Genomic DNA, 19,054 nt, shown 5'->3' on the forward strand with positions numbered 1-19,054 from the left:
TGGTGAATAGGCAACAGTAAACATGGGACTCTCTATAGTGGGCTGTGAAGTTTTCTGGCCTTATGCCCAGAAGTGAAAGGACTGGGGCCACTTTTACTCCTAACTTTAAGAATTTAATAATCTTCAAACTGATTTTCATTTGAGTTTATTAAATTGCACCCCCCACACACACACAAACAACACAATAAGTTCATAAGGGTTCCTTTCTTGTCACTTCTCTAACATCAGATCGGCAAATGATAGTCATTCTGCTTGGCGTGAGGCAATATTTATAAGTAGTTTTTGATTATATGTCCATAATGGCATTTTAGGGATCCTAAACACTTTTTGCAACATTTATTGACCATTTATTTCTGTCTTTGAAATATAATCTATTCAGGTCATTTGCCCATTTGTTGATTGGCAATTTTATGTCCTTGGAATTTAATTTCTGTAATTTTTGCTAAATTCTAGGTATGAGTCCCTATCTAAAGTGTCGCTGGTACAGATTCTCTCCCATTCTGTGGGTGTCTGAGTGATCTGTTGATTGTTTCCTTTCATGTACAGAAACTTTATTTTCACATAATCCTATCTGTTTATATTGGATTTTGTTCCTGTGCTATTTGTGTGTTTACTATTCAAAAAGTTATATATAGATACAATATTTAAAAGCACATTTCCTCATCACAGATTTTTCTTCTGAGACTGGTACAATCTAATCCTGCATGACACAAACACAGCATCCATAGCAGATAGTCATGTCCAAACAATAATCTGTTTTTGGTTTCATGCATATTGCTTGTAAGAATATTGTGTAAATCCTGTTTCATAGAGTTAGGATGTTCATTATAGAGTGACTATGTTAGAGATCATTATTTGAATAGTGGTCTTTACTCATCTACTTCCAAATTTCCTTAAATCTCCTTATATCCATAAAGAAATATGTCTGGTCAAACCGCGTTTTGTCTTTCAGAGTCTGTTGACATTCTGCGATGTAGCTGTCAACTTCTCCCAGGAGGAGTGGGAATGCCTGGACTCTGTTCAGAGAGCTTTGTATGTTGATGTAATGTTGGAGAATTATAACAACCTGATCTCTGTGGGTGAGCATAGTTTGCTTGTAGAATTCCTCACTCAGGTTTTCTGTGTCCCTACTTTATAGTTGTAAGCACTCTGATAAACTGTCATGGAAATAAGAGAAGACTATGGAAAGTTTGGTAGTAGGAAAAAAACTTTTTTATGATCCCTGAAAAAGAAAAACTCTTTGTTTCTTTTAAGTAGCCTTTAATCTTAATAGGAATCAGGTTTTCTGAACTGTACTCTTCATGGCTGTTCATTAGTAAGTACAAACACTATGAACCTGGGATTGCATTAAACATTTTTCATCATTATCTGAGGACATAAATATTTAAAAATAAAGATGTGCCTTCTAAATATAATCCCAAGGACTAATTACTGATTTCTCTAATATTTGTTTCATCTTCCACAAAGGCTGTCACTCTCTTTTTGTAAGAATCTATATAATTAAAGTGAAAAAATATGTCGACTACTGGGAGCTCTATTCAAAATAGTTGTAGGTCAACTTAACAGAAAAATTAAAGAGGCAGTCATTTATCAAATGTTTGATTTGGGACAAGCTCTAGTAATCTGAATTGTATTTTTTCTAGAGAACTATTGGATATGTGATCCTGTCTATCAGTATGTGAAGAATGAAAAGGATTCTTGCCAGTATTGTAATGACCTTGTCAAAATGCTTCATGACCACTCCAAATATGCACTTTATAAAACAAGAGAAGCTACAGAAAACTCTAATATCTACAGATGCAGCAATCACATTGATGCCTCTATGAACTCATCAGACCTAGATAGACATGAAAGCATGCACAGAGAAGAAGAACCTTATAAATCTAAAGACTGTGAGGAGTCTTTAAATTTATGTTCCAATATTTCTCAAGATGAGAGCCTGTACACTGCAAAGAGAGAAAACAGACAGGGAGAATATGGTGACAATTTCAACTCAGCATACAATCTTTTGCCCCAAACAATCTACATAGGGAAAAAACTACACCAGTGTAGGCAGTGTGGTAAATTCTTCAATTTCCCCTCAAACCTCATTATACATGAGAGAATTCATACTGGAGAGAAACCTTACAAGTGCAATGTTTGTGGTAAATCCTTTACCAATTGCTCAAGTCTTGAAAGACATCAGAGAGTTCATACTGGAGAAAAGCCTTACAAATGTGAGGTATGTGACAAATCCTTTACGGTGATCTCAAATCTTAGAATACATCAGAAAACTCATACTGGGGAGAAACCATACAAATGTAGAGTATGTGACAAATCCTTTACCCAGAGTTCACATCTTAAAAGACATCAGAGAGTTCATACTGGAGAGAAACCTTACAAATGCAAGGAATGTGACAGATCATTTTGTAAGAGCTCAACTCTTCAAGCACATCTGAAAAATCATACTATGGAAAAAACTTACAGATGCAAAACCTGTGACATATACTTTACCCAGTATTCAAATCTGAAAATACATCAAAGAATTCATCCTAAAGAGAGAACTTACTTTTGTAAGGAATGTGGAAAATATTTCACTAGCAACTCATATCTTAAAGTACATCAGAAAATTCACACTGGAGAGAAATCTTACAAATGCAAACACTGTGACAAGTCCTTCACCCAGTGTTCAACTCTTAGAACTCATTACAGAGTTCATACTCGAGAAAGAAAGCATGTGTAAAGAATGTGAGGTTTGTTTTACTGAGTGTTCAATACTTCAAACACATCAGAAGATTCATACTGAAGAGAAAAATACTGTTGTAAAGAAGATGACATGGTATTTATGTGGCAATACAAATCACAACAGTATACATGATGGAAACATAAAGGTAAAATTGTAAAAGCCTTGAAAGAATCTTAAAATCTTAGGAAAATATTAAAGAGTTTATATTAAATTAAAATCCCACAATTCTGTGTGGAAAAGCTTTTAAAAATGCCTAGGTGTTTTGACTGCATGTATGTCTGTACCTTGTATGTATGCTCCTGCCTGTGGAGGCCAAAAGAAGGTATCCGATCCACTGAAGCTTGAGTTATAGGTAGTTCTAGGTTGTATCTGTGTGTTAGCAATTGAAGCTTGGTTCCTTAGAATGGCAGCCAGTGTTCTTAACCATTAAGATATCTGTCCAACCACCTGGGGAAAGCTATAATTACAACATTTACCTTGCTCAGTATCCTAAATTTCATTTTAATACCGTCCATGGTTGCGGTGGTTTGAAAGAAAATGGCCACTAAAGGGAGCTGCACCGTTAGGAGATGTAGCTTTGTTGGAGTAGCATTGGTCTTGTTGGGTCTCATATATGCTCAAGATAGCACCCAGTGTCTGAGTCCACTTCCTGTTGCCTTGGATCAAGATGTAAGGACTAAACCCCAGCACCATGTAACCCTGCATGCTGCCTTCCTACCATGATGATAATGGACTAACCCTCTGAAGTATTAGTGAGCCATCCCTATTAAATGTTTTCGTTTGTAAAAGTTGCCATGGTCATGGGGTCTCTTACCAGCAACAGAAACCCTAATAGGGACAGAAGTATTGCAGTGATAGGCCTGACAATGCTTGAAGGAATATGGACCTTGGGACTATGGATTTAAAAAGTAGTTATCTGTTTTAAGTGCTGAGTAATGGGACATCCTGGTAGGAGCATGGAAGACAGTGATACTGAGTGATTTTAACTATGAGTACCTGGATTGGGTAGTAAAAAATATAGTATGTGGCCTAGAGATTGTTGTGATATTTTGGTGAAGAATGTGGCTGCCTTTTGCCCTTGTCCAAAGTGTCTGTGTGAGGCTAAAGGGAAGTTTTGGAGTTTGTTAATTTTATTAACAGAAGGCATCTCAAAACAGCCTCATATAGACTCTGCCATATAGTTATTAGTGATAATTCTAATGAATATTTATAATGGAAATGAGCATGTCTAGCAAGGAAAAATAAAAAATGTAGAGCAATTTGCAAAGGAAAAGAACACCAGGAATGGAGTTGAATTCTATGTTCCAGGAGATAAACAGATTAAGAAATGGAACAATGGGAGTGGTGACCTCAGGACATCATCCTACCCAGATAAGTTTCCAACTTGTGAAAGAAAATTAAAAGAAACTTACAGCCAGATGTACTGATACATCCTTTTAATTCCAGCACTGGGAAGGCAGAGGCAGGCAGATCTCTTGTTTGAGGCCAGCCTTTTCTACAAAGCAGGTTCCAGAACAACCAGCCTTAGGCAATAAAGGAAATTGTTGAAAGCAAAGCTGATGAAGGGGCCATTTCCAGTCCCAGTAAGCAAGAGAACTCAGCAGCTTTGACCTCATAATTCTGACTTCAAGGATAGAAGAAATGTATGTGGAACCTTCCTCCTTGAGTAACAAAAAAACTCACCAAGGCCACACATGTGTGCTGAATGGAGGCCCAGAGAGGTTATTGTGTGAAAGTGAAGGAGAAGCCTGTATTTCATTGGAGACCCCAAGATGTTAGAGATGCCAGAGTCATGAGATATCTATTGAAGAAAGCTGCTAACAGGGAGTGGAACCATCCCATGAGAAAGAAGTGTGTTGCAGTCAACACAATTGAAGGGAGTTAGAGCTCTGAAGAACATTTTGACATCAGACATGGAAATGCAGTTTGGAATACCTGACGGGTTTTTGGTCTTGTTTTGGTCCAGTATTTCCAGACTTTCTTCCCTGTGTTTTGGAATGGTAATTAGTATCCTGTGCCATTATATGTTGGAAGTATGTTTTTTTTTTTTTATTACAGTGAAAGTGATTACATGACTCTGAAGAGACTGGACTTTTAAATGTTTAGACTGTGATAGAGTGGAATCTTTTGCATTTGGACTGAATACATTTTTGTGTTATGGTACAGTTATATGCCTTTAGAGCTAGGCAGTCAAATTCGGTGGTTTGAAAGGAAATATCCCCCATAGGGAGTGAGATTTTAAGGAGATATAGTTTTGTTGGGGTGGTTGTGGCCTTGTTGGAGGTAGGGTGTCGCTGTGGATACAGGCTTTGAGTTGTCATCTGCAAGCTATTCTCATTGAGATAGTTTACTTCCTGTTGCCTTTTGTTTGTTAAAAATTAAAGACAGTTGACTTCACTTTTCCATTTAATTAAACAATGTTAACCTCAGCTAGAGGTTAACTTTTGAGTAGTTTTTCCTCAGTAACATTGTGAATTACACATCATAAACTGTTTCCATTGTTCTGAAAATTGACTGACCATAAGATGTTTTGTGGTTAACTCTCTGACCATAAACATGTACCATTCTTTTTTTAAAAAATATTTATTTATTATGTATACAATATTCTTTCTGCGTTATGCCTGCATGCCAGAAGAGGGCACCAGACCTCATTACAGATGGTTGTGAGCCACCATGTGGTTGCTGGGAATTGAACTCAGGACCTTTGGAAGAGCAGGCAATGCTCTTAACCACTGAGCCATCTCTCCAGCCCTTTTTTTCTGATTAATTATGCATGCAGACGTCACTTTCATACACAGCACACAGACAGAGCACAGAGACATTCAGACACAGTCACACACAGCACACAGACACATTACATCACACAGTACAGACTTACCTGGGACTCAAACTGGGAACCTTGGGCACTGCAGGCTGCGCTCCAATCCTCTCAGCCAGCTCTTCGACCGTTAACATGTACCATTCTTATGATCATAAAAATAACTCCTAAATTCCACTCTTAAATCACTTTCTTGCTTGATATAAAGAAACTACTCTTGCCTTTAATCTGGGCTGTTTTTATTATCCTACTATGGGAGACTGAAAATAAGACCCGGCCATTAATAGATTTTTGCCTTGCAATGTCTTGGCGTTTGCTCCTTGTTTTTGACACTAAAACAGGATCAAAATGTAAAGACTCTTAACCTCCAGTACATTGTCTTCCTGAATGCTGCCTTGCTTCCCACCATGATGATAATAGACTAAACATCTGAACTGTAATTGAGCCACCCCAATTAAATGTGTTGTTCATCTTGAATCCCAGCAGCACTCAGGACACAGTGTTGGAAGAATATCTATGAGTATGAGGCTAGACTGATCACATACTGAGTTCCAGGACTGGTAGGACTACATAAACCCTGTCTCAAAAAGAACCATAAGGACAGAATGTAATATCAAAATTTTGACAAAGCCTTTGTTTTTCCTCTAGTTTTGTTGTACACTGAAAAGGCATGCTTTTGACACCATATAAAAGTGAACCATATATAATCCCCATACCTTATTGTTCATTGGAAGTTCCACCTCCAAATACATTCAGTTTGACTATTCCTTTGCCTAGTACTGAAACAGTGTACGTAAAATTTATCATGAAAGAAAACACAAAATGTTCCAATAAATTTTCATCTTTTATTCACCTTCAAAATCTTCAAACTATAGTCAAACCACACAAATATCAAGACGAGAAACTGTAGGGTTAAGATGCGAATGTGACAACATGTACATGAAATCATTTAGTTTACAAATGACCAAGATCAGGGCTGGAGAGATGGTTCAGTGTTTGCTCTTTCATGGATCCCTGGTTTGATTCACATCATTTAACATGGTAGCACCCAACTATGGGACTTGTACCTGAGGATCTGGTGCCTTCTAAATTATGCACATAAGCCGGTGGTGGTGGCACATGCCTTTAATCCCAGCACTCGGGAGGCAGAGGTAGGTGAATCTTTGTGAGTTCGAGGCCAGCATGGTCTACAAGAGCTAGTTCCAGAACAGGAACCAAAAACTACGGAGAAACCCTGTCTCGAAAATCTAAAAAAAAAAAAAAAGAAAAAGAAAAGAAAAGAAATTATGCACATAATTCATTTATATACTCCATAGACACATGCAGGCAAAACACCCATACACATAAAAGTGGGACCATCCCCCAACCATGATGTAATGATAATAGCCTCATTCTTCCAGAACTGTTTGTTCTCAGTACTTTTTGAACAGCAATTTCAGTGTGGATTATTTACTGCCAAATGTATGAGGAGGCTTCCTTCACTAAAGTTGATAGTACAAATCTTAATGAGGATGAATAATTCAATAACAGATTAGTAATATGATCATTAACAAAACGTTATGTTCTGCCCTTGAACCAGTAATCTCAACCCATGATCTTCTACCATGTTTGCTGTTTCAGGCAAGAATTCCTTTCTGTGGAACTGGAATCAGTCCTATTGAGATTAGGGCTGATTATGCCCATAAGCAATTGTGCCAGTATTGTACCACTGCATGCATCTTATGTTGGTTGTTACTGTAGATTGCAGGTTACAGTGGTAAGATCATTGACATCCTTTCCCTGACTGGAGCCCACACAGGACCTTGCAGGGTTACAATAGCCAGCAGAGAGCTTTCCTTCACAAGTTCAAGATGGCTCTCTTGCAACCAAAATGTTTGGAGTCTTCAGCACCACCATGTACTTAGTGACAAAGAAAGCATTGACAATGACCTGTTTTGCTTGGCTTAACAATGGGGACCAGTAAGTCCTAGGCAGATAGACATTAGCTGCTGGTTCAGAGTTTCATTTAATAGTTCTGGTGTCTGGGAGCAGGACTATTTACCCATGTGGAAACCTCTGTTCAAACTGTAAAATCATATTTACTTACGTAAGTTACATTTAACTTATAAGACATATTCCATGAGACTGCTTCATATATCCTTACTATTGATGTACAGACAAATCAACTCTACAAAGAAAAAGGTGGCTCATTGGTTTACCAAGTTAGAATTTGTTGTCTTCCCAATTTTCGCTTGTCAATTTTCCTTATCTAGGATAAGTAGATGTTTGTCATTGTTTGCACAGGAATAGTATCACACATCAATTCTCTAATTGGGTCACACAATATTTTTTTATTCATTTTTTAAAACATCTAGATTGATTTCAGAAGTTGATTCTCTAGTTCTCTCTTGCACAGCAGTGTATTAACTTCCATTTCCCACATTTATGCCAACATTAGTTATTTCTATTCCTCATGATTGACATTGTAGCTAGGGCAACATGGAAACTTAAAGGAGTCCTAGTCCTCATTTCCCTGGCAGGTATATAACTTGTTCATTTTTGGTTTTACTTTGGGTTGTTTGTTCATTTGCTTTATTTTTGTTTTGCTTTTTTGTTTTATTTTTTTTTTTCAAGACAGACCTTCTCTGTAGCTTTGGAGCCTGCTCTAGAACTAGCTCTTGTAGATCAGGCTTGTTTTGCTGTTTACATATTATTAATTTCTGCTTATTATATAATTACAACATATCTCCCTGATGTTTCTCCTGCCAAATCCTCTGATATACCCTCTTTGCTCTCTTTCAAATCCATAACTTTTTATTGTTTTTACTTACTACATATCTACACACATATATATCTAAATAAACTATTTAGTCCATATAATGTTATTTGTTTTCCTGGTTGAGCATTTGGTATTTAATAAGCAATTGGTGTGCTCATCCATGGGAGACACTATTTTCCCTGCTATAAACATTTCCCAGTTGCCTGTCACTCTATAGTTGAGGCCTTGTGGACTTTTTCCCATCGACTCTGTGCCTATTGTTTCTGTCTTTGTTCAGCTGGTTTTTGGGTGGACATATTCTTGAGATTTTAGAGATAAAGCTTCTGGCATTATTAGGTGTGATGGTTACTCTTGGCTACATCTGGAATGAACTACAGTTCAGAAATTAAGGGCATACCTCTGAGAGATTATTATTTTGGCTTGTTTTGAGGTAAGTCAATATACCTTTGAGGGAGGAAGACACACACCTTTGATCCAAGTCTTGAGGATCAAACACACCTTGAATCTGGACTACATCTGCTAGAACCCTATACAAGGACAAAAAAAAAAAAGCCTTTTCTGTAATGAAAAATACTTTGTTCATTGCCTGCTTGCTCTCGCTTTGCTAATACATCCATTTCTTCAGTGACATTGAAACCTACATTGGAATTTCAGCGTGTAGTGTAAACCAGCTGAGACAAGCAGCCTTGTGGACTGATCAACTACTGGATTATTTGGCTTTCTGTTCACAGTCAACCATTGTTGGATTAGCTGGACAACAGCCTGTAAGTCATTCTAATAAATCCTCTTTAATTTATCAATATATAGAGGGATATGTAGCTATAGATCCAGAGAGAGAGAGAGAGAGATGTAGGGGGCAGATATACAGAGATTTATTTTATAAGTTAGGTTATTCTATAAAACTCTGACTAATACAGATTTGGGTACCAAAAGTGACTTCTTAAAATACCATAAACGGCAACAAAGACCTCAGTGATGAAATTGACTAGCTCCAAATATGAATAAAGTATAAAGGTTCCTAATTGTGCTCTGGTAGAGAATCTTCCCTTCAGCAGTCATTAGTTGCACAAAATCAAACTGAGACCCTCATTATAAAATGGGCTGTACTGCATTGAAAAGTTAAGTTTCAGCCTCAGAGGTGTCAGTGGTTAATGTGTGACTTGGTATGGGGAGGTGGGATAGGATCCTATTGAAGCTGAGAACTTGAAAACTCAGATTCTCAAGGCCTTATCTCAGCTGAGGAAGTAGTACCCTCAGCCCCAACCCCTTAAAACATTGCCCTTTTCATCTTTCACTTAGGAAAGTAATCCTTCAGTATCTGGCGAACCAGGAGTGACTTTCTCTGAAGAATATGCCACTGAAGACTATCGATGTACTGCAACGTTCACCAATAATTGCCTCTAAGCCTATAACCAGACTCAAGCAAAGCAGGTCCCTAGAAGGGCGATAGGAAGTGTAGTCCATGAACAGCTGTGCTACACTTCTAAAGAAATTAATGATTTTGTTAATTCATTCAAGCAGAAGTCTGGTGAATATGTGCTAATGAATGAATTGTATGGGATAATGGTGGAAGGAACATATAGCTAGATCAGGCAGAATATTTTGATATTGACCCCCTGAATGGAGATTCTGGGTTTAATATGGATGCTGGCAGGGGAAAAAAAATTGCTTTCTCTGAATGTTTGGCTGAAGCATTTGTCAAAAGATATACTACTGGGAAAGAGTTGGAGATGTCTGATATCCCTTGGATTAGTGTTGATGGAGGGCTTTTAAGACTCAAGAAAATTTAAATAGTAGAATGGATGTCTTAGGATTTCTCTTGCTGTGAAGAGATACCATGACCATGGCAACTCTTCTAAAAGAAAACATTTTAATTGAGATGTCAGCTTACAGTTTCATTATCATCATGATGGGATCTTGATGTGCAGGTAAACATGATGCTGGAGAAGGAGCTGTTACATGTTGCTATGCAGGCAACAGGAAGTAGACTTTCTCACTGGGTGTGGCTTGAGCATATATGAACTATCCAAGCCCACCTCTACATTGATACACTTTCTCCAATAAGACCACACCTAGTCCAACAATATCACACTTCATAGTAATGCCACTTCCTTTGGGGGCCATTTTCTTTCAAACCACCACAGTGGGTGTGCTGTGGAATCCAAATCCTACACAAAGGGAAGGCCCAGAAGGCATGCCCTTCACAATTCATATAAAATGCAAACAGATGAGAGGGGCACCAGCACATTTTAAAAAGCTTTGTTGTCCCATCCTCCCCCCAACACACATTTTTTTTATTGTGCCAGGCCTTAGTGTTGGAGATGTTGCTGCTCAATTCAATGAATTAAATACAATAGGTTGCTCTTAAAAATAGGGCCCCTGAGATAGGAGGGACCAGATGGCAACACTAAATCACCAAAGGCAAGGTGGTTGTGGTTATTGTAATGAGCAGCACAGACAAAGCTTAGTCAATTATGAACATTTTCATAATTGCCTAGCCAGTAATGGTTAGCATGGGCAAAATGAATTTTATGGTGGCATGACTCATATGGACTTTTTGGTACTAACTATTAAGTCATGGTGTTTCCAGGCACCAACTAGACAAGAAGCATACTAAATTTGTGTTTGCTTTAAATAAGCAGAAAAATTCTCAAGAATCTTTACTTCCATGTGTTACTCCAGTCTAATAGCCAAGTGGCTCAGAAAGCTGCTCGCTTCATATGGGATAGGGAATGGGAAAAGGTTCTTCAACAGGTTCCGGCTGCTTTGTTGGCTGATCTATAACTGGTGTCATAGGATCCAGCAGACCCAAGAGTCTTTGATTGGGTGTCAGTGGCAGGTAAGGATGCTGTTTGGTCCCTTTGGCAGGCCCCTAGAAATGAAATCACAGATGTAGTGATTAGGCGAGCAGGCCTGCTTTTTGTCCCGCCCAGCTCCCTCATGGTTAGCTTTACACCCAAAATAACAACACACAAATTGTATTCATTTAAACATGGCTTGGCCCATTATATCTAGCCTCTTCTTGGCTAACTTTCATAACTTGATTAACCCATTTCTAATAATCTGTGTAGCACCACAAGGTGGTAGCTTACCGGTAAAGATTCAGCATGTCTGACGTCGTGGCTGGCTCCATTGTGGTCTGGCCTCACTTCCCTTCTTCCCAGCATTTTGTTCTGTTTACTCCACCCACCTATGTTCTGACCTATCAGGCCAAGCAGTTTCTTTATTAATTAACCAATGAAAGCAACAGATAGACAAATGACCTTCCCACATCACACAGAAGAGACCATTGGGATTTTGGAGCAAGGCTTTACCATCATCTCCAGACAACTATTCTCCCTTTGTAAAACAGCTCTTGGAGTCAGAACAGGAAAGAGACCCAACTGCCCTTTTAACTCACCCATGCCCCCCTGTTAGGATCTGAAAGAACCAAGCTGCTGACTCTCTTCCAGCTCTACCACCACCCCTGCTACTCTGCCTCTACAAATAAATAATAAAATAATAAAAAACAGGCAGATATCCAATGCTCAAGTGAACATCACATTAATCAGAAAAACAGGTGCAGATCTTGCAAGTTGGAAAAGCAAATACATGCCATATCAATCTAAAGACCCTTTTCCACTCTCAGTGACACCCCTATTCCCCTCCTCATCACTTGCCCCACCTCCAACACAGGCAGAGGCCCTTTGCCAAGCTAATTAGTTACCTGCTAATTAGTGCAGCCCCTAATTTGAATGGAGACTCCATGCTGGCCTAGAGATCATGCTGACAGTCAGAAATTCAAACCATGAAGAAAGCCAGGAAAACTAACAATTGGAGGAAATAAATCTGTTGCAGAAAATAAGAACAGGTAAAGGAAGTGAATAAAACTGTTGAAGACCTGACAATAGAAATAGAAGCAATAAATAAACTGAGAGAATTTTGGAAGGTGAAAAATCTAGGTAAGTAAATAGGAACTACAGACAGAATCATCATTAATAAAGAAAAAAATCACAGGCATTGGTGATACAATACAAGAAATAGAGATGTTGGTCAAAGAAAATAAGTAATCTAAGAAATTCCTTTTACAAAACATTCAGGAAATCTGGAACAGTATGAAGTGACCAAATCCAAGAATAATAGAAATAGATGAAGGAGAAAAACCCCAGCTCAAGAGCTCAGACATTATTTTTAACAAACTCATAGAGGAAAATTTTCCAAACCTAAAGAAGGAGATGCTGATAAAGTACAAGAAGCTTACAGGGCACCAAATAGATTGGACCAGAAAAGAAAGTTCCCATACCACATAATATTGAAAATACTGAACATATGGAATAAAAAATATTAAAAGCTTCAAGGGGAAAATGTCAAGTAACATAAAGGAAAAGCTATTAGAATTACACCTGACTTCTCAACAGATGCTCTAAAGGCCAGAAAGGCCTGCACAAATGTGATTCTGAGAGACCACCAATGGCAACCCATCCTACTATACCCAGCAAAAACTGTCAACCACCATGAATGGAGAAAATAAGATATTCCATGACAAAGTCAAATTTAAACAATATCTACCAATCCAGGTGTACATAAGGTACTAGATATAAAACTCCAAGAAGGTTAACTACACCCATGAAAACACAGGAAATAAACAATTTTACACTGTAAAGGGAGAATGCTCATTCATTTTACAGCCACCCAGTCCCAAATAATCACACAGAAGCTATGTTATTTAAAACACAGTTTGACCAATAGTTTAGGTGAATTCCTAGCGAGCTCTTACATCTTAACCCGTTTTTATTAATCTGTGTATCACCATGAGGCTGTGGCCTACTGGTAAGGTTCTGGAGTCTTTCTCCTTTGACAGCAATATGGTATCTTTTTTACTCTGCCTTCTCTCTCTCTCTTCCAGTGTAGCTCTATTCTGCTCTGCCATAGATGAAAGCAACTTGTTTATTAGCCAGTGGTAATAAAAACTATTCATAGCATACAGAGGGGAATCCTGCATCATTACACCAGCAAAACCAAAAGAAGGGAAGCACATAAACACACAAACACCACCACCACCAAAATAATAGGAATTAATCATTTGTTATTAATATATCTCAATGTCAATATATTCAACCCCCAATAAAAGTACAAGGCTAACAGAATGGATATGAAAACAGGATCTACTCTTCTGCTACATACAATAAACACACATTGAAGATAGATATTACCTCAGAGTAAAATGGAAAAATATTTTCTAAGCAGATCATCCCAAGAAGCAAGTTGGTTTAGGTATTCTAATATCTAAACAGTAGACTTCAAACAGATTTACCAAAAGAGATGGGGAAAGACACTTCATAATCCTCAAAGGAAAAATTCATCAAGATGATGTCTCAATTTTCAACATCTCTATCGGTAATGCAAGGGCACCCACATTTGTAAATGAAACATTACTAAAGTTTAAATCTGAAACTTACACATTAATAAGCTTCAATACCCCGCTCTCGCCAGTATACAGGTCATTCACAAAAACGGAAATAATGGCACAAACAGACATTATGAATCAAATGGAATCAAACATATCTACAAAACATTTCATCTAAACACAAAAGGATATACTTTCATCTTTGCACCTCATGGAACTTGTTCCAAAATTGGCCACAAACTCAGTTACAAAGTAAGTCTCAACAGATATTTAAAATTGAAATAACCCCTTGTACCTTAGCAGACCACCATGGATCAAAGCTGGATTTCAACAACAACAGAAACAACAGAAAGCCTTCATGCTCGTGGAAAACTGAACAACTGTCTCCTGCATTACTACTGGGTCATGGAAGGCATAAAGAAATAAGTTAAAGACTTTCTAGAATTTAATGAAAATGAAAAGATTTCATTATGGGACATGATGAAAGTGATGCTACAAGGAAAGTACATAGCACTAAGTGCTTTCATGAAGATTTGGAGTGATTCCATACTAGAAGTTTAACAGCAACCTTAAAGCTCTAGGGAAAAAAAATTCACACCTAAGATGAATATGTGGCTTGAAATAAACTGAGGACTAAAATTAACAAAGTAGAAACCAAGAGAACAATACAAAGAACCAATGAAACAAATTGGGTCTTTGAGAAAATGAATAAGATAGACAAACTCTTATCCAAACTAAAAGACACATAAAGAATATCAAATTAGCTGGGTGGTGGTGGCGCACACCTACACTCCCAGCCCTTGGGAGGCAGAGGTAGGCAGATCTCTGTGAGTTCAAGGCCAGCCTGGTTTACAAGAGCTAGTTCCAGGACAAGCTACAAAGCTACAAAGAAACCCTGCCTCAAAAACTACACACACAAACAGAATATCAAATTAACAAAAGCGAAAGGGGGAAGCATAGGAACAGACAGAAAATCCAAAGAACGAATGAGTCATATTTATAAAACCTGTACTCCATAAAATTAGAAAAATTTTAAAAAGTACAATTTTATATATATATATATATATATATATATATATATATATATATTACCAAAGCTAAATAAAGATCAGTTAAATAAATAACTTTAATACACTTATAACACCTAAGGAAATAGAGGCAGTCATTAAAACTGTCCCAAATTAAAAAAAAAAATTGCAGGGCCAGATGATTTTAGTACAGAATTTTACCAGATTTCCAAAAATAGCTAATGCCAGTACTCCTCATATTTTTCCACAAAACAGAAACAGAAGAAACTCTGCCAATTTCATGTTATGCTGACACAGTCACCCTGATAACCAAACCACACAAAGGTTCCACAAAGAGAATTATAGATCAATTTCCTTCATGAAATTGATGCAATAATACCCAACAAAATACTAAAAAATGGAACCCAAGAACACATCAAGAAGATAATTCACCATGATAAAGTTGGCTTGATCCCAGAGATGCAAGTATGGTTCAAGATACAAAAATCTGTCAATGTAATCTACCATATAAACAAACTGAAAGAAAAACCCACATGTTCATCTAATTAGATGCTGAAAAAGCTTTAGACAATATCAAACATTCCTTCGTGATAAAATACTTGGAGATATCAGGGGTACAAGGGACATACCTAAACATAATAAAAGCAGTTTTATTATGTACAGCAAACTGATAGCCAACATCAAATTAAGTGGACAGAATCTTAAAGCAATTCCACTAAAATAAGAAACAAGACAAGGCTGTCCACTTTCTCCAGATCTATTCATAATACTACTTGAGGTTCTAGGTAGATTAACAACTAAAGGAGATCAAGGGTATACAAATTGGAAAGGAAGAAATCAAAGTATCATTATTCACAGATGGTATGATACTTTACAAAAGAAACCTATAAAATTCTATGAGGGAACTCCTACAGTTGATAAATACCTTCATTGAAGTAACTGCATGCAAGATTAACTCAAAAATCTGTGGCCACCATACATGCATATGTATGTGTGTATACAAGCATGTATGTGTGCATATATGTGTGTGTGTGCGTGTGTATATACATGTGTACATATGCACATACATATATATACATACACACATATATAATTGTCATATATATATGACAAATGAACTGAGAAAGAAATCAGGGAAACAACACCCTCTACAAGAACCACAAATAATACATCTTGGGGTAACTCTGACTAAGTAAGTGCAGGAACTTCAAATCTTTTAAGAAAGAAATTGAAAAAGATAGCAGAAGATGGAAAGATCTCCCATGTTCAGGGATCAGTAGGATTAACATAGTAAAAATGTCAGTCTTACAAAAAACAATCTAAAGATTTTATACAATCCTCATCAAAATTTTAACACAATTTTTAGAGACCTTGAAAGAACAATACTCAAATTCATATGGAATAAAGCATAATGGATAGCTAAAGCAATCTTGTATAATAAATAAACTTCTGCAGGTAGTGCCAGATATTGCTTATGCCTAGTTATATTAAGTACAGAGTAATGGTAATAAAAACTTTCTGGTATTTGCATAAAAACAGACAGGTTGATCAATGGAATCGAATCAAAGACCCAGTTGTAAATGTACACCCAACAGGACACCTGAGTTTTGATAAAGAAGTGAGAAATATACAATGGATAAAAGAAAGCATCTTCAACAAATGGTGCTGGTCTAACTGGATGTCCACATAGACATCCAGTGCAAATAGATTCATATCTATCACCTTGCATAAAACTCAAGACCAAGTAGATAAAAGACCTAAACATAAAACCAGATACCCTGAATCTGATAGACGAAAAAGTAACAAATAGTCTTGAACACATTGATACAGGAAATAACTTCCTAAAGAGAACACTGATAGCACAGGCACTTTATCAACAATTGATAAAGGGAAGCTCATGAAACTGAAAACCTTCTGTCTAGCCAAGAACACTGTCACTAGGACAAACTGGGAATTCACAGACTGGAAACAGATTTTCACCAACTCCACATCTGACTGATGGCTAATATTCAAAATAAATAAAGAACTCATGAAAGTAGACATCAAATAATCCAATTTTAAAAATGGGATGATGATCTAAACAGAGAATTCTTCATAGAGAAATACCAAATGACTGGGAAACTATTAAATAAATGTTCAACATCCTTAACTTTCGGGAAAATGCAAATCAAAACAACTCTGAGATTTCATCTTACACCTGTCAGAATGGCTGAGATAAAAAATACAAGTGACAACTCATTCTAGTGGAAAAAGGGACTACTCCTGTGCTGGTGGGAGTAAAATTTTGTACAGCAACTTTGTCAATGTGGTAGTTCCTCAGAAAACTGGGAACCAATCTACCTCAAGACCCAGCCATACCATTCTTGGGCATATATCCAAAGGATGGTCATATTTGCTCAACTATGTACATAGCAGCTTTATTTGTAATAGCCAGAAACTGGAAACACCCTAGATGATCCTCAACATTTTATATTACAACATTACTCACGATCAGAGACTCTACACTGCAAAGAAAAAGCACAAACAGGAAAACATAATATTAATTTTGGCTCTTCATATACACTTAGGTGTGGGGTGCCTTTGGAGCCTCTGTAACCAATAAATGCTAGGCAGAGCCATAGACAGAATGATCTAACTAACTTTTTAGGTCTGGGACCACATACCGTGCTTATTTCTTGCATCTGGGACAGCAAAAGTCTCCGCTTTCACCATTGCATTTAAACAAAATTGCATTTTATCTTTTTTTTGTTTTGTTTTAATTTTATTTATTTATTAAAGATTTCTGCCTCCTCCCTGCCACCGCCTCCCATTTCCCCCCCTCCCCCAATCAAGTCCCCCTCCCTCGTCACCCCTAAGAGCAATCAGGGTTCCCTGCCCTGTGGGAAGTCCAAGGACCAACCACCTCCATCCAGGTCTAGTAAGGTGAGCATCCAAACTGCCTAGGCTCCCACCAAGCCAGTATGTGCAGTAGGATCAAAAACTCATTGCCATTGTTCTTGAGTTCTCAGTAGTCCTCATTGTCCACTATGTTCAGCGAGTCCGGTTTTATCCCATGCTCTTTCAGACCCAGGCCAGCTGGCCTTGGTGAGTTCCCGATAGAACATCCCCATGTCTCAGTGTGTGGGTGCACCCCTGGCGGTCCTGAGTTCCTTGCTCGTGCTCTCTCTCCTTCTGCTCCTGATTTGGACCTTGAGATTTCAGCCCGGTGCTCCAATGTGGGTCTGTGTCTCTGTCTCCTTTCATCGTCTGATGAAGGTTAAAATTCAGGAGGATGCCTATATGTTTTTTCTTTGGGTTCACCTTTTTATTTAGCTTCTCTAGGATCATGAATTATAGGCTCAATGTCCTTTATTTATGGTTAGAAACTAAATATGAGTGAGTACATCCCATGTTCCTCCTTTTGAGTCTGGCTTACCTCTCTCAGGATAGTGTTTTCTATTTCCATCCATTTGCATGCAAAATTCAAGAAGTCATTGTTTTTTACTGCTGAGTAATACTCTAATATGTATATATTCCATACTTTCTTTATCCATTCTTCCATTGAAGGGCATCTAGGTTGTTTCCAGGTTCTGGCTATTACAAACAATGCTGCTATGAACATAGTTGAGCATATACTTTTGTTGTATGATAGGGCATCTCTTGGATATATTCCCAAGAGTGGTATTGCTGGGTCCAGGGGTAGGTTGATCCTGAATTTCCTGAGAAACCACCACACTGCTTTCCAAAGTGGTTGTGCAATCCCCATCAAAATCCCATCAAAATTCTTCACAGATCTGGAGAAGACAATAATCAACTTTATATGGAAAAACAAAAAACCCAGGATAGCCAAAACAATCTTATACAATAAAGGATCATCTGGAGGCATTACCATCAAACTCTATTACAGAGCTACAGTATTAAAACAGCTTGGTATTGGCATAAAAACAGAGAAGTCGACCAATGGAATCGAATAGAAGACCCGGACTTTAACCCACAAACCTATGAACACCTGATTTTCGATAAAGGAGCTAAAAGTATACAATGGAAAAAAGAGAGCATCTTCAACAAATTGTGCTGGCAAAACTGGATGTAGAAGAATGAAAATAGATCCATATCTATCACCATGTACAAAACTCAAGTCCAAATGGATTAAAGACCTCAATATCAGTCTGAACACACTGAACCTGATAGAAGAGAAAGTGGGCACAGGAGACCACTTCCTACATATAACCCCAGCAGCACAGACATTAAAGACATCATTGAATAAATGGGACCTCCTGAGACTGCATTTTATCTTAAAAACACCTTTTGCATGAGTTGCAAAGGAAAAACTTGTTTTTGAGTTAGTAAAATGACCATC

At 37.6% G+C, this 19,054-nt stretch overlaps 1 protein-coding gene across 2 annotated transcripts in view; it reads left to right on the forward strand.

Moving 5' to 3' along the window:
• LOC130870393 (zinc finger protein 54-like) overlaps nucleotides 1-2,965 on the forward strand; it is a 29,143-nt gene extending 26,178 nt beyond the window's left edge. Inside the window, exons 8-9 of one of the 2 annotated variants that reach the window (XM_057763108.1) lie at nucleotides 953-1,079; nucleotides 1,644-2,965. In XM_057763108.1, coding sequence (XP_057619091.1) covers nucleotides 953-1,079; nucleotides 1,644-2,722 — 1,206 coding nt within the window. In that variant the 3' untranslated portion in view covers nucleotides 2,723-2,965. Of the gene's footprint in view, nucleotides 1-952; nucleotides 1,398-1,643 lie in introns of those variants that run through there. The other variant, XM_057763109.1, reaches the window with a different exon arrangement.
• Nucleotides 2,966-19,054: the final 16,089 nt, after the last annotated feature.

The sequence above is a fragment of the Chionomys nivalis genome, chromosome 2 (genome assembly GCF_950005125.1).
Source record: "Chionomys nivalis chromosome 2, mChiNiv1.1, whole genome shotgun sequence".
Taxonomy (NCBI): domain Eukaryota; kingdom Metazoa; phylum Chordata; class Mammalia; order Rodentia; family Cricetidae; genus Chionomys; species Chionomys nivalis.